At 40.1% G+C, this 16194-nt stretch overlaps 3 protein-coding genes across 3 annotated transcripts; 2 read left to right on the top strand and 1 right to left on the bottom strand.

Annotated features, from left to right (window-relative positions):
• Positions 1 to 1218: 1218 nt before the first annotated feature.
• atad5b (ATPase family AAA domain containing 5b) lies at positions 1219 to 7496 on the top strand. Its single transcript, XM_087172516.1, is given in 14 exon segments — positions 1219 to 2239; positions 2334 to 2430; positions 2531 to 2613; positions 2826 to 2974; positions 3913 to 4084; positions 4299 to 4573; positions 4686 to 4779; positions 4858 to 4922; positions 5132 to 5330; positions 5436 to 5560; positions 5661 to 6360; positions 6363 to 6465; positions 6730 to 6888; positions 7246 to 7496. Coding segments are annotated over 14 exon segments (3270 nt in total). The 5' UTR covers positions 1219 to 1269; the 3' UTR covers positions 7325 to 7496.
• Positions 7497 to 7725: 229 nt separating this feature from the next.
• On the bottom strand, positions 7726 to 10132 carry tefm (transcription elongation factor, mitochondrial). The gene is made up of 5 exons (XM_023400890.2): positions 9993 to 10132; positions 9183 to 9670; positions 8675 to 8824; positions 8345 to 8523; positions 7726 to 8138 (listed from the first exon to the last, which is right to left on the bottom strand). The coding sequence occupies exons 1-5, from the start codon at positions 10033 to 10035 to the stop codon at positions 7874 to 7876; spliced, it is 1125 nt and encodes a 374-aa protein (XP_023256658.1). The 5' UTR covers positions 10036 to 10132; the 3' UTR covers positions 7726 to 7873.
• Positions 10133 to 11983: 1851 nt separating this feature from the next.
• On the top strand, positions 11984 to 15891 carry LOC147819471 (arf-GAP with dual PH domain-containing protein 2-like). Its single transcript, XM_087172515.1, has 11 exons — positions 11984 to 12093; positions 12660 to 12790; positions 13111 to 13202; positions 13491 to 13579; positions 13708 to 13820; positions 13933 to 14079; positions 14396 to 14479; positions 14571 to 14633; positions 14788 to 14865; positions 15063 to 15291; positions 15394 to 15891. Exons 1-11 carry the CDS (start codon positions 12006 to 12008, stop codon positions 15420 to 15422), a joined length of 1143 nt encoding a protein of 380 aa, XP_087028641.1. The 5' UTR covers positions 11984 to 12005; the 3' UTR covers positions 15423 to 15891.
• The last annotated feature ends 303 nt before the right edge of the window (positions 15892 to 16194 follow it).

Genomic DNA, 16194 nt, shown 5'->3' with positions numbered 1-16194 from the left:
TATTGAAAGGTAACCAAAATGTGAAGGTGCATCATCACACTGCCTCAAACTGGTCCTAATGGATTTTCTATACTCAAGATCTTTCTGCATTTCAAATGAATGTTGACGAAGCATTTTGAAATGTGAATTTGTTGCTAACTGGAATTTTGGTTGATCTATTTATGTCCTAGATATTCACTAGAGATGTGCAGAGTGCAGACCCTCCATCTTCCCCAACACATCAAGTGTCTGGGGAAAGTGGATTACTTACACAGGTAAAAGATGATAATGAAGACACTTAAGAGCATAAATTCTCTTTACCTAGCAGGTTCCAGGTTCTTCTTTAACATGGGAAAGCAGCAGCGTCATCTTGGCCTAAGTTAATCTCAACGTGTTCTCAGTGTCATGCTGCTCAGGTAGGACATCACTTCACAGGTTGACACATGCAACATTGAAGTGAAGAATTAACTGTGACTTGAGGCCTTGTGGTCGCCTTTGTAGAAGGACTCTGAGTCAAAATCTAGTTTTAGGACTTTAACTGTTTTAGTTTATATTGAAATACTTTGTTGCAATGTTTTATCAAATTACTTACTTTTTCTCTGTGTAATTAACACAGAAAACCTCAGGAAAGGTAGTATTATTCCAACATTGAAGCACCAGTAAAAAAATTACCAAAGTTTGCTGTCCTAGAAAGCCAGGAAATTATCCACAAACCAATTTACACTGTTATTGAGAGAAAAACAATCCTAACATGAAAAAAGCTGGTACGAGAGGATTTCTTTTTATATTTTTGCCTTAAAAATTACTTTTTTAAGTGACAGTTAATCAAAATTAAGAAAAATCAAAATAGTTGGCAATTGATTTTCTAATTTATTAATCAAATAATCCTTTACTTATGGAGAACTGATTGGCATTTGGGTGCCTGGAGAAATCAGTTCGGTTCACTTGCTATAAACTGTAGGAGAGAGCATCCGTGTAGTTTGTCTGCGCATAAACGATCTTTGGCTGCACTCAACCCTGGCGCACGTTTTTGACGTCGCTCCACATAAGTACGATGTTTTGGAAGTGTTTTATGTATTTACTCAAAGCGTTTACATTTTCTACTTAATTTATAATATAAGAATATAATTTTTAGCAAGCTGGGTTCGTGTAAAAGTAAAATAAATTTTAGTCTAGCTTAGCTTGGTTAGAAGTAACGTCGCGCAAATTGACGTTACGACTCCGTCATGCATCACAGCCTAGCGCCAAAGTCAAAATGCCCCACAGTGTTTGAGTTTGGATTTCTCTACAATGCGAAACAAGCTAAAACGGGGCAGAAACTGTAAGGATACACCCCGCCAAAGCAAAGACCAAATACAAACCACCGAGGTAATATCTTTAGTGTTATCGGAGTCGAGCTGCTACTTTGATAAAACATCACCAGAGGGAGGTTCAGCCTCGCTGGCTGCAAAAGACAAAAATGGCTCTAACACCTCTGCTGCTGCTGGGATCTCCCAACGAGTTCAGCCACTGCAGGAAAAGAAGAAGCAGACGTGCTGCGCAAAAGGCATTAAAATTGCGCCCATTTTCTTACGGCAGAGCGAGAGTAAAAGGAGCAGTAATGGTAAGCTGTATCAGCCTGTAGAGAAGCCGCAGAAACCAGTTCCTCCTCAGAGGGATGATTTGCAAAGGGTGAAAAGTCAACGTCGGTTATCAGTATCTACAGTATCTCAGCTGACAGAGAAAGAGGGGATTATTCTGTCTCCCTGGAGAGGACGGTTGTCACCCTCATCTCTGCACAGCTGTCTGGAAGAAATCAAAACATCTAATCCAGTATTTCCAGTTCACACAGTGTTCAGCACGCTGCAGAGGAAAGCAAGTGAAAAACTGCGGGATTTTGGATCCACAGGTGAGACTGAGCAAGAGTCTGTTAATAGTCTGTCCAAAGCAGAAAACTCCCTGCAGAACCACCTCAAAGAGAAGAGGAAACGAGGAGAAGAAAACTCTGAGGGGGTGTCCAAGCGTCTGAGGTGTAGTCTCACTGCAGAGGATGCCATTGGTGTGGATCAATGTCACCTTTTAGCACAGGGTGTCCAGGAAAGTACAGTCGTCTCTGTGAAGAAGCAGCTTAGGAGCAGAAAGCTGAGTCGCAGTCACAGGTTGAGGGAGCGAAGCGGGAGCATAGCGGGCCTGGTGAACAACTGTGAGCCGAACTCTGAATGGAGAAATGACACAGAATCTGATGGCAAGCCACCCATAACCTTTGATATTCTTCACAGAGGTAAACCCTCTCATAGGCTGATTGATTTGTATTCCTAAGGTATGTTTTGTGCCCTTTTAATAACAGAAAATGTCATTTCTTTCCCTTTCTCTAGAATCCAGTTTTGAGGATGTTCTCTGGACAGACAAGTACAGTCCTCAGCATTCAAGTGAAGTCATCGGCAACTCTGTCTCAGTGAACAAACTTCACAGGTCAGTTTTGTTCATTAGCTCACTAATCCTTTCACTGATATATTGGACTTGAAATCCGTGTAAGCACAACTTTTTCTTTTGATTTTTGTCTGGAATTCAGTTGGTTGAAGAAATGGAAACTACGAGCTGACTCTGACGAGAGGAGAAAAATGGAGGAAAAGAAAGATGAAGATAACAGCAATGGTATTCGCTGCAATTTGTCATACATTACTTTTGCTCTCATATCTTTCCACTCAGGGTCAAAATTTTCATGTGGCTTTGAATGAGCCATGACCAAATGTTCATCAAAAGCCTGATTGTTTTTGTGTATCCACATGACTAAAGTTTTATTTTAATGACAGAGGATTTCCATGTGTGGAATTTTTGGTCAGAAAAGTAATGACTGTCCTGTGCAGACTCGTGGGACTGTGGAGACTTCCAAGGTGAGGCTGGGGCAGAGGGCGACAGAGAGGATCCGCTATGTAACACCGTGCTGATAACAGGACCTCCAGGTGTGGGGAAGACTGCCTCAGTGTATGCCTGCGCTCAGGAGCTTGGCTTCAAGGTTGGGATTTATGTAAAGGTCCAATATCTTTCAGTAGATGCCACCAAAGGCTGATAATTGCATCCATATATCTTTAAACCATCATTAACATCAAACATACAGGCATCAAACATGAATACATATGTCAAATCTAATCCATACAGTCCCTTGAAACATTCCTAAAATTAATAAGATTAAAGGATTCCTATAGAGAACCAGTTGGTTATTGGCTATACAAACTGTATCACTGTCACTTCAGATCGGAGGTGTCACATTTTAATTGTAAATTTACATGAGAAAGTGACATTTATAACCTTAACCTACAGTAATGAAAAACTGGTTTAAAAAGCTCATGGAGAGGCTCGCTAGAAATAACTAATATAAATGAAAAATAATGTTTTAGGCACTGATATTAAAAAGCTATTGGCGAAATAGAAAATACTCGCAGTCTAAAATTATTCACTCATCAGTGTCTACACCACTGACCGCTTGACAAAATGATCCATAAATTAAAATAGTACCTGATATTGCTGTGTACTTTCTTCATATTATTCTGGCCGTTGAGGACATGTTTTCTCATCTCCTCAGAAACTCACAGATGAACAGATTACAGATACTTTTCCATCTGTTCTTGTGCTTTTGTAGCCCATTGAAATTCTGCCTCCTATCACTTTTATCCGAGCCTTTTGCCTCGGAGAAAATCAAGAATACGAGATTAGTCACAAAGATAAACAATTACCACACCGATTATTCTAAATGCAACCGAGTCCGAAGGGAACATTTAAAATGAAACTCTTTGTCAAAATGGATTGCTTATCTTTTATTGAAATTTTTGTGGCCATTACTAAGACTATGTTTCACGAGGTTCTAAACTGCTTTCATGACAAGTAATCATCTGGATGTCATTCTTAAATAGGATCAATCATCATTTCATTTTTCTTTTCCTTTTTCATTCAAAGGTGTTTGAGGTGAACTGCTCCTCACAGCGCAGTGGCCGCCACGTTCTGTCCCAGCTCAAGGAGGCTACCCAGTCCCACCTAGTGGAGACGTCGGGCAAGGACCCACTGAAACCAGCTTACCTCAACAACTACAATACCAGCAGCTGCACTCCTAAAACTGAGACTTTACCTGGTAAGAGATGACTAATAAAGACAGGGTCTTTATCTGAATACTGACTTACTTATACAAGCCTGCAACAATGATTGTGAAGTAAAAAAGTAAAAACAAAAAAACCTGATGGTGTGAGGTTTTTGTAAGTTTTAAATATAGTATAATATCTGTACACAGTAATGGATGCTTCAATGACATTAACTTATTTAACAGGCATTTGCGTTTTTTTTAACAGGAAAAACAGTGCATCCTAAAAATGTCATCTCTACCACAAAAAGGAGGACAGCACAGAACTTTGGCCACTCTAGTCGCAGAGGAAAAGCTAATCCAGCCACAGTCACTTTGGCCAACTACTTTAAGATGAAGGCCAAAGCAGATCACTTACACTTTGGTGGCCTGTCGCCATCTGAGAAACTAGACGGGGAGAAATTGGGCAGACCATCAGCAGGCTGTGATCAAACAGTGCCACAGAGTAAAAAGACAGCCACATCACTCATTCTGTTTGAAGAGGTAAACCATTTGGCAACCCGACGCTGTGAGACATATAATTTAATGGATATGAGGCCGCACATATCCCATGCTTGGTCTGGGTTGATCTGTTTGCAACTGTCTATTCCCACAGGTTGATGTCATATTCAGCGATGATGTTGGTTTCCTCGCAGCCATCAAAACTTTCATGACAACCACTAAAAGGCCAGTCATTCTGACCGCTAATGGTAAATGCACACACTGTGTAATTTAGAGTAATATAGATTTGAAGACAAGCCGTGATGCAAAGTAAATGTCCTCCTTAGATCCTTTATTCAGAGAGAGATTCAACTGCAGCTTGGAGGAAATCATTTTCAAAACCCCAACAGCGGTGAGTCAAATTTTTATCTTTGTATATTCTTGTACAACTTCAGTGTGAAACCCATGCATGTTTCCTAAAGTAGCTCCACACTTTTTTTTTCTATGCTTGTGTAAAAAAAATAAAACCCTGCTGGCTTCCAAGTCTGCTGTTATAGGCTCCCCACACATGCAGAACCATTACGACCCAGTTTGTCATAGACTTACTTCATCTGTTCCAAGGTGAATGTCTGTAGCTACCTGCAGCTGGTGTGTTTGGCTGAGAATGTGCAACTGGAGTTGGATGATGTTAGCAGCCTCCTCACACTCACCTGTGGAGACATCAGGCGCTGTCTGCTGCAGCTGCAGCTCTGGGTGCACGGTGGTGGAGGAAGGGCATCTCAGAGTGGAGGCTTGCTTAAGGAGCCTACTCGTGTACAGTGTAAGTATCACAATCAGGCCCCTTTTTTATAGACATGGATTTTGTTACCAAAAACTTGCAATACCAGTATGGATTTGCAGGAATTTTCTCCATTTCCAAATCTAGACTCAAATGATGCTGAAGAGGTAGACAATTTAGACTCCAGTCTTCCTCCATGTGACACAGGCTGCACTGCCAGCATGCTCGATCTCCATCCTGTCACCCAAAACCAACTGTTGAACCTTTTAAAGGCAAGTATTCATATCTATATTTATCTACATTTTTTAAACTTCATAAGATTTTCCCCAAAGAAAAATGCACTTTGTCAATAATTTGTCTCTGATTTTTCAGTGTCAGCGCTGGTCTGAAACAGACACGAACAAGCTCCTGAGGCTCCTAGCTGAGAGCTGGAGAGGAGGTGTTCCTCTTCTCTACACCAACCTGGAGCTCCTTCTACCTATCGGCACCAAGGGAACTTCAGTCCACTACCTGGACAAGGTGACTTGTTCTGGGCTGCAGAGTGAGCTGGCACCCTCTGACACTGATCCTCACCTCCAGCAGCTCAATCAAAATATCTGTCCCAAATCTGTTAGGAATAACTCCAGGCTTAGTAGAAAGAAATATATTGCAAGAGTGTTTGACACTACATCACCTTCCACTTTAACTCACAAACCTCAAAGCACTTCATTGTCATTAAAGGGGGCTCGTTCAAGACTCCCCAGTTCAAGTGACAAGACTGAACAAAAATCAGCCCAAGTGGCAACTGACTGTTTAGATGCCCTGACTGACTTCTTTGACCTCATGTCGTACCTTGATGCCACTCTGCCAGCTGCTGCAAAGCTTGTTTCAGGCTCATGCAGCCCTGAGTCGTTTGTCTGGACAGGGGCAGATATAAAGGACGGCTTGTTGGATGAGATGAGTGAGGAGGGGGGCAGGAGCTGGAGCCAGGAGAGGCTGTCGGATATTCAGGCTGCTGCTGAAGGCTTGGGCTTTCACAGATGCTGGTGGCGGGTGTCTGAGGTGAGGACTGAAGCCCAAAAATACAGCCAGGAACTGGAGGACAAAGAGCGGAGAGGCTGGTGGAGAAACTGATGTTCCCCGCTGCTTCCAAAAGACAGAGCCTCAGATTTAGTTTTCAACCTCTGTGTGCATCAAGGTGAGTCTGTTCTCCCTCTCTACTCCTGAATATTGATTCAAATAGTTTACTATCTGGTTTTTCAGTTTGTAACATGGCCGATATAGATCCAGTGCCCTTTTTATACTTGAGTTGTCCTAAGCTTTCTTTAGTCATTTGGATGTCAAATTTTCTGTGGAGTTTCAGGTGAGGCCATGGATGCATTTGGCTTAATCACGCAACTTATTTCTGGAATCTGGAAGGGTTCTGTTTTTCACCATGTTACACTTGGTCCTCTCCCTCCAGTGTGTCCCAAAGACAGTACAAGCTGAGCAGGACGGTGCTCAGCAGTAAATCCTTCAGCCTGCTGGGAAACAGACAAGCTGTCAGTGTTGACTACATGCCGGTTCTCCGCTCCATCTGTCGCTTTCATACAGCAAAGCAACTGAAAGAGGAGTCAGTCAGGTGAGCCAGACACAACACACGGGTTTAAATTAATTTTCTACAGAGGTCTACAGTCTTTCACACTTAATGAGTTATAATTAAGTTTAACATCGGAGTGGTTTGTGGGACAGTGGAAGGTAGGTGATGGTAGTTGTATCTTAAGCCCCAAAGCTTCCTTATGTAATTACCATAAGCATGTGTGTTTTTTTTGTTTGTTTTTTTTTTTTTTAGGTCCAAGCAAACTAGTGTTAAATCTTCCATTTGAATCATTGCTGGATTAAATAATGTTAGTTATATATATTATACCTGAATTTGATTATTTAATGATACTATACATCATACAACACAAGTCATACAACAATTTATCCCCCGCAATAGGTGTCTGAACTACATCAGCAACTTACACCTGGACCTATCAAAGTCAACTTTTCAACTCCTGGCAGAAGATTTCTCTTAGAGAAAAATCTGGACTACCACACCTTATTCCTGTCAGTATTTATTTTACTATGCATCCATTTTAGTGAACTCTTTTTCAAATGAATTTTACTCACTTGAGCTGTGAAATCAGGTTTTATTACATATAAGTGCAACCATGAAGAATAAATAAAAATTAAATTTTTTGTAAATTATCTTGATCTTGCAAAATTCTTTAAGGGTTGCCACTTTTTACATGATCATACACAGACATTAGTTGCTCATGACAACCATAATGTTGGTTTTTTTTAATGTTTTTTTTATTTGTAAAAAGTTATTGCATAAAGTGTAACACTAATCAACTTGAATGAAAATCCTCAGACAGCAGAAGATGGCAGACAGCAGTTAGTTTGTGGAAATGTCCAAATCACACAACATCAGCAGTAGAAATAACAAATCACCATAGTGTTTAATGTAACCTTAAGTATATTAAATCTGTTCAGGGATTCAAATGGGCTCAGTTTGCCACTTAAGAGGTCTGTTTTACTGGATGCGGTGCATGGTCGGTGCATGAGATCGGTCCAGGTGGCTGCTAACTGTAAGATTCACTGAGCAGCTCGTAAAAAGCTACAGCCTGAAGTAGAGCATCACAGAGTTCCTCTCCTCCTCTTCTGTTCCCCATCTGGAAGGAGTTCCTGTACTTGAACAGCAGATCTTGGGGAAAGTTTATCCTGGGAAGCTTCTGTGTCACCGACTCAGTCATCAGCTGTCGCACTGTCTTTGCCCCGCTGGTCCGACATTCCCCCACCATTAGTCCAAAATGGCGTCCCACAGCAGTTCGCATCATGTTCAAAACTCTGCAACGAAGAAAGAAATTACGGGAAGAAATTTTTGTGTTAGGTCACTTACATGAACGTTCATTTAGTGTTCCAGATTTAAAATGCACACTGACATGCTGAAGCAGGTATTGGTATTAAATGTTATTATGAATATGTTTTTATATGATATGGTAAATTTGGAAGTTGAGAACAGTCATTATTGATATGAAATCAATTTTTCCCACCTGGGAGGAATATTGGACTCTGGTGCTGAGTTTTTGGGCTCCAGCAGAGCAAAAAGCATTGCCTCCACCGTCCTCATGTGTGCCATAACAGGGAACAGAGCAGTATTCTGGACTGAGATTGAGGATTTCTCTATAATGTAGAAGTCAGCAGAAGGAAGTAGTGACACGGCCGCAGAAACCTGTAGGCAGAAAAGAAAAGTTTACATATTGTGCAGTTAGATATGGGTTTAAATTCTGTACAAGGACAATGGCTGCTACATAGCTTCTTAAAAAAAAAAAAAAAAAACCCTGAATCAGTCAAAAATAACAGATTCTGGTAGTGGTACTCACATCATTTAAGTAAGAAGAAGCCATATATGTTCCCTTCAAGAAGTTAGGACATTCCAGCTGTTGCCAATCCAATACGGTCATCCCACGTTCCACATGTGCCCAGGCGATTTTATTAGTCCCACATATTATTGACACTATGGTATTGGCATCCTGAGTAAACAAATATAGAATTATGATAAGTGATCATAGTGATTTTCCCTGCTTTCCCTTTTTACATTCAACATTTTTGTTTGACAAGTGAAGTGAGGTGAACACCAAAATTATCTCAAACATCAGAGGTCAGACATGATATTCATCAACCTACAGGACAGGAAAACAGACTTTCTTGCCTTGTGCAATACCCATACCTGCATTTCAGGCAGACCCAAACCACAATCACAGTTATAGAGAGATGGGTGTTGAATTAAACCCAAGACAATCTCTGTAACCTGCCCAGCCAACCCACTTTATTTTGTGTCTTAACCCCTAGCTGACCATTGAATTCTCACATACAGGAGCCAAAACTCACCTCCAACCAGGACTTGTCTACCTCTGGCCTGATAAACTTGGCCAGCTGTATCCTCACTTTCCTCTCCTTCTTAACCGGGTTGAGGATGGAGTCGAAAACTATGACAGCACTTTTGTGCTTAAGTAGCGGTACATTCACCACGCTCTCCAGACTTTTAAAGGGTCCGTTTTTAGTCCTGTAGTCCACAATGTTGAGCGATTTGCGGCCTCTGAGGAGCTTGACGGCGGCCAGCTCTGACGGGGTTGCGGTGTTGAGCAGCTTGAGGATTGCGTCTCGTTGCTCGGAGGTGTAACAAGCGTCCAAAGTTCTGCTGGTGTCATCCTTGCAGGGCTCGGAAGCTGAGGACAGGGTGGCGTTCAGGGTCTCAAAGCCGGCCACGGGAACCCGGCTTCTCCAGCAGCATGTGCACTGGAGATACCGCAGCTCCAGCTCGGGGAGGGAGCCGTGCTTAGGGCTACGGAATAAACCAAACTGTCCTGCATAATGACCTGTGGAAGAAATACAGGAGATTGAAATCAAAATGTGTTTAGACAAAGTAAAACCTTTTAAAAAAAGCTTTGACCCTCCACAACACGTGAGTGCAGAGCCTTCGTGCAAGTTACCGTGAATCTGTCAATTAGATATGTCAGGCCCAAAGGCAGGGAAAACTAAAAACGTAAAACAGATAAAATTGGAAATAATATAACCTATCAATGTTTAAATTAGAATTTACAGCTAGCTAAGTTAAATTAGCTTTTCGTTAGCAGTCTGTACTTTGAGATTTATGCAAACAGCGAATAAAAGACAATATATTTCATAATGAAAACGTACGTCTCTGAGCGACCGATGACAAAAATCGTCTGGCGACCCACATGTCGTTAGTTAAAGTAAATAATAATTCGTTTCAGCTACAACATCATGCCGGTAAAACAACTTCGTCCTCTGGTTGTCGTCCGACGCTATAAAATCGACCGGAGCAGCACAACAACACTGCTTTGGATTGGTTCCGGGGTGCTTCTTCTGTTGTGTTTACGGGAGAACCGACTTTAAAGATGTATTACGCCATTCACTGTGTGTAAGTATGTAGGGTTATTGCACCAATTCATATGGTGCTGCATTAATACGTATTTTTTATGTTAACATACATTTATATAATTGAGAGTAGAATAAATATCAGAAAGACCTCTTACCAGTGCCAGTGTAATGCAACTCAGTATATTTACTCAAGAACTGTACATAATCACACTTTTAAACTATTTTATTATACTTTATATCTTAATATTTTACATTTTACTCCCCTACAACTATCTCACAGCTTATTGCATAATACTGAAAATTGTAATGGAATTTTTTTTTAAATGTTGTATTAGGAATAACACCTCTCATTACAACCCTATACAGTTCAACAGCACCACAAACTGCAGGTTGTACAGTTACAATCCTCAGGTTCTCAGGAAGGTACGTTGAAAGAATGGCATTGGAAGCTAACAGCAAAGCTACCTGAGGGAGAAATCTAGTTTGGCTAACTAAAGCTACTTAGTTCAAACTACTTTGTTAAAAAATTATCAAATTGACAATGTACATGCAATACAAAACATGCCAATTTATTGCAAAAAGTGCCTACTTGTTCACAAGTCATACATAAACAAGAAAAAAACCCAAAACAATATTCATGGGAGAGTGCAAAGAATGTCTGCTTTGATTTGGTATACAATAAGTATGGCCATGGTGATTCTTGATTCAGGATGTTTATCCATGATGACGTTGCTGTGAGAGCACTGAGCAACACCACCGCCCTTGGCTTTTGCACATGCACTACACAAAGGTCAGGTGCATGGTGGAGGCTGCCTGAATGCATTGGCTGTTCATGCCTTCACAGATATCAGGATGAAAGAAAAATATGGTGGGGCTGGTCAAAAGGGGATTAAATTACAGTAGACAAGCAATGGTAAAATAGAAAAATAAAAAATATATATTATTTTCCTTTTATGGCCCAAAATGATAGTTTCAGTGGTTAACTACACACAATATGGCAAATGGCAAGCTACTGCAAAATGTAGTTAAACTACATGTTTAATTGCATGACTACTCGCCAACACGGCAGGTTGAAGTTGGGTAAAGCTATAGTGGGAAATCCATATAGTAATAATAATAAAAAAAGGTAAAGGTAAAAGCTTAAAATGAAAGTCAGAGAGGTGTTAATCAAGCACAATCTGTGTACACCCGCAAGGTCTCAAGAAGAGGTCTAGTCAGGTTTAATAAGTGAAAACACCTGTGAGTGTACCAGATACAGTATAGGACCTTTAAAACATCACATCTTTGGTCTACAATTTAGATTTTTACAGGTTCCAAAAGAGGGATATTAATGCTTTAGTGTATTTACCTACATTGTCTTCAATAATAAATGTTTTTGTTCTGTCTACCCTGCATTTTAATTAAATGCAAAATGTGTTTAGGTGAACAAAAGGTAGCCTACATTTACAGTACAATCTACATGAAACCCCCCCCCCACACACACACACACACACACACACACACACACACACAAGTCAAGCTACATACAAACCACATACAAGTCTATTAGCCTGATACTGTAAGTCATTCACGTTTGGTTACGTCTGTTTCACTTCCTTTCTCTGTTATTTCTGGACCAGGGCATTTGTGTGCAGAACAATAAACTGCATGATGCTGTGCTTTTAAGAGGAAATGCTGGGCCACTAGTAAGCGAGAAGAAAATATTTTTTTCACTTGCCACAGAGCAGAATAGCACCATGAGCTGTGTAGAATCAACATGGAGTTAATACTCTAACCTCTACCTCTAACAGAGGCAAACGACCTTCACCTATGGCCAATCTGGAAAGAAATGGCAAAATCCTGCTTGATTTAGTGCGACAGCCAGGTAACAACTTGTGTGCTGACTGTGGAGCTCCTGGTGAGTACACTGACAAAGATTCATAACCAAAGTTTATATATTTTAATAAATACACTAGCATTGTTTGCTTAATTCTTCAACAATACATATTTCCCCCAAAGACCATTATAGCTGATTTCTGTGTGAATTAGTGTGTTTTCTTTATGTAAGTGTGAACAATGGTAAACAGAAGCCTGTGCCCCAGAGCCACGTGATGTTGTTTGTTAAACTATCTCCGAAATAATATTTTATTACCATGTCACGTTTTATATCAAACTTTCATAAGGGGGAAGTGGAGCTACTGTATATTCTGTGGTATGACTTCATTGTTCCTCCTACAACTTCCAACACTTTGTCGCCATCACTGCCAAGGAGAGTTAATACAGTGTGTGTGTTTGTCTGTGTGAAAGGAAGAAAGAGAGAAAATACATTTTAAAGACAAAGAAGAAATTCTACTTTGGTTTATTTCACTGTTCACTTTATTTGTAGCATATTTGTAGTCTACATTCGCCCAGAAATGAAACACCTGTTTGTTCTGTATTTGGTTCCTTCTTACAAAGTAAATATTGTGTCATTTTTGCTCACAGATCCTGACTGGGCCTCCTACACTCTTGGCATCTTTGTGTGCTTGAACTGCTCGGGGATGCATCGCAATTTGCCGGATGTCAGCAAAGTGAAATCCATACGTCTGGATCTCTGGGATGATTCACTAGTAGAGGTAAAAGTTTGTAGTTTGAATTCATTGAATTATAGCTAATATAGGCTAAAACATGCATTCATTATTTATATATTAATTTGAATACATTGAAAATTGCTTTTTATACATATATTACACGTACTTAAAAGCACACATTTTTTCATCTTTGAATTTTTATATTTTATATTTATTGAATTTTGAATCTCAAAAGCTAATCTGTCCACTGTGTTAATGCTCTAAATGTGGGTAGATACATAATTAATTGTAGAGTTTATTCTCTGGTCTGTTTTATATAGATTTAACCCCGAATAAAGTATAACCTTTTAAATCTCTGGTTTCAGTTCATGCGAGAGAGGGGAAATTCTGCAGCCAAAGCCATTTTTGAGAAGTGTGTCCCTGCCTTCTTCTACCGACCGCAGCAAAAAGACTGCATGTGAGTGACCACTAATATCAGCCATTCACTCCACTGGATCAGTGGAAGCGAAAAAAGTGAGGACTCAACAAATACTCAAATCGGTGAATGGGAGTAGAGCACTCCTGTTGCACATGCAGTTTAGAGGAAGAGGAACAAACAATGAGTGATGGGTACTGAGGTGGAGCTTCTGCTAAAGACACTATTATCAATGACAGGTCTACATGTTTTTCTGTGGCGTGTATTTACTTAGACACTTTTTTTTCATCCATGGGGAACCATTAATGGCTGTTTTTTCCCTGCTTTTAGTGTCCTCAAAGACCAATGGATCCGTGCAAAGTATGAAAGAAGAGAATTCACAGGAGAAAATAACTACTTTCACCAAGTTTATAGCTCAGGTAATAATCCTGCCACAATATTAACAAGAATATATTCTTCCTTTCAGCAACATATGTGAATTGGCATTTGTTTTCTGCACAGATCATAAGATGCATCCCCTTTTGTTTATTTGATGTATCTGATCCAGATTCATTTGAGTCAACGCTATGGAAGAAGGGCAAAGACAACAAGCAGTTTCTAAAGAGGATCTTTGTGCTGTCCCGGAAAGACTTCACACTCAGATACTTCATTAAAGAGGATGTGAGTAGTCGTCCACAATGTTTTATGAGTATGCGTGGGTTACACTCAAAAACTGTTTGTGTTTCTGATCTTTTAAAACCCTATCTCATCTCTCCCATAAAACAAAAACAAGTCCAAGGTTCCCAAAGCTGTCATCTGCATGAAGGATCTGAATGCAGTTTTCCAGACAGAGAAGGTCGGTCACACTCACGGTCTGCAGATATCCTACCTACAGGACAAGCGTACAAGGAATCTGTTTGTTTACCACGAGAATGGTCAGGTGAGCTCAACTACTATAGTGCTATTTTATTTCCACTTCCACTAACAGATAAGTGACTTGTCTCGGCAAATACAGCATACAACTAGAGCATGCGTAGAGTCTTTTACTTTGAAACTCACAACTGTTAGAGAGAGAGAGAGAGAGATAAACAAAACAATTTAATCCAAGTTCAGGAGGCGTTCTGAAACTTACACTATGTGCTGTATACCTAAAAAAATGTATGAAACTGTCCAGACAATATACATGCACGGATGCAGTTTATGTACATCATTGTCTTCCTGATATACTGTCCTTTATCTGATGTCTTATACTGTAGATAGTTGTATCCTTATTCAATGCTATTCGGGCGACACGCTTGGCATACCTACAGAAGAAACACCCCACTCTTCAAGACAGTGATGTGAGACAATTTTTCATTATTCACATAAACTGTTAGTCTTAAACTACAACTTTTTTTCAGTTAACAGCATTTCCTATTTTTCTTTACACAGTTAATACCTCAGTTAACAAGACACTGCCTGAAGGAGGGATACATGGAGAAAACTGGCCCAACGGTCTGTCAGCTTTCTTAATTTAATACAAAAATCAATTGGTTTTGTTTAACTTTGTTATATCTGATAAACTAATTTGATTCTTTGCTTTGAATATCTTTCTTTCTCTCTCTCTCTGCCTGTCCCATTTTATCTGTCTGTGTATGTATGTTGTCAGCAACGGGAGCCATTCAAGAAAAGGTGGTTCACACTGTGCTCAATGGACAGAAAGCTTCTGTATTTCAAAACTCCACTGGTAAAGAACTGAGAATATGTCATAGTGTCTGCACTGTGTGTGAGAAGTGAAAATAAACCCAAAACATCCAAACGTAAAAGATTTCACCACTCAGATATAAAAAAAAAAGTACAATGATTATGCAGATTGCATTTTCCAGTGTTTCTTTTTTTGTTTTTGACTGAGCATATCCCTGTGCTGTGTGTTTACACTGTTAGGATGCTACAGAGTTGGGTGCTGTCTTCATTGGCTCAGAGAGCCACAGCTACTCTGTGTCAGAGAGCAGCAGCAAGAGCACGAGGGGAGGCCGGTGGCACTGTGGCATCACGCTTAAGACTCCATTCAGGGAGTTTTTGTTTATGTGTGAGCAGGAGCAGGAGCAGAGGGAGTGGCTGGAGGCACTTAGGAAAGTCATCTCTCAACCCATGACCCCAGAGGACTACGCTAGTAAGATACTGATTTTTACCTCTGATACAGTACATAGCAGATGACATAAATGTGAATCAATGCAGAGTCCTAACTCTGTCTTTCATTCCATCTTTGATACAGATGAAGCCAACTTAAGAAGGGGGAAATGACTGGAGCAGTCTCACCTGCTGGTGTGCAAAATGTCAGGATGCAATAAAGAACAGTATCCTTTTGGGACCTAACAGACTGATAGCCTCACTTCCAAAAGTGACACTGACACTTAACTCAACTCTAACACTACAACGTCTGTGATTACAGCATGACACTTTGGAGAAGTTGTTGTCACAGCTGAGACGTTACTGCTTTGGAAGATCCAAGCACATCTAAAGCAGTTTCAAAATATTGTATTGTCTCCCTTTCTCCTATTTTATTGTCTCCTTGCACTTGTATGTATTTATTAAAAACAGGCACTCTAGATTCTATGTGTAATTTGCAAATTTTTGTAGTAATTTTGTATTTTGTGTTTTGCACATTTTTTGAAAATATTAGATTCCTGTTCGTCACACATTGTATTTTAGTTGTGTATATATTTGAAACTGAAAGCTCTTCATAAGTTGAATAAATTTGATCCACAACTGATTCGTGCTTTCCGCATTTTACCAGGAATTTATTTTTCAGCAATGCAGATACGGTGCAGTGATGTATCAGACGATTATATCAGCCAGAGTAGAGGTGCATCTATCCAGATGCATTTATTATAATGGGCAGGTTATTTTGATATTCAAGGATGCATTACCAACCAGGCCAAGTTTATAACTGCCACTGGCCCCTGAGACGCACAGGGAACCTGAAGGCTTATTAGTTGGGGGTCATTGGATTATTAGCAAATTTGAAAAGCACATTATAAATGGAAAATATAAGGGCCTTAAGGTAACACCTGTA

Source organism: Seriola lalandi, unplaced genomic scaffold, assembly GCF_002814215.2.
Source record: "Seriola lalandi dorsalis isolate HSWRI2012SDOR001 ecotype SW California unplaced genomic scaffold, Sedor1 jcf7180002053069, whole genome shotgun sequence".
NCBI classification, from domain to species: Eukaryota; Metazoa; Chordata; class Actinopteri; order Carangiformes; family Carangidae; genus Seriola; species Seriola lalandi.
This window is presented reverse-complemented; position numbering and strand designations above follow the sequence as displayed.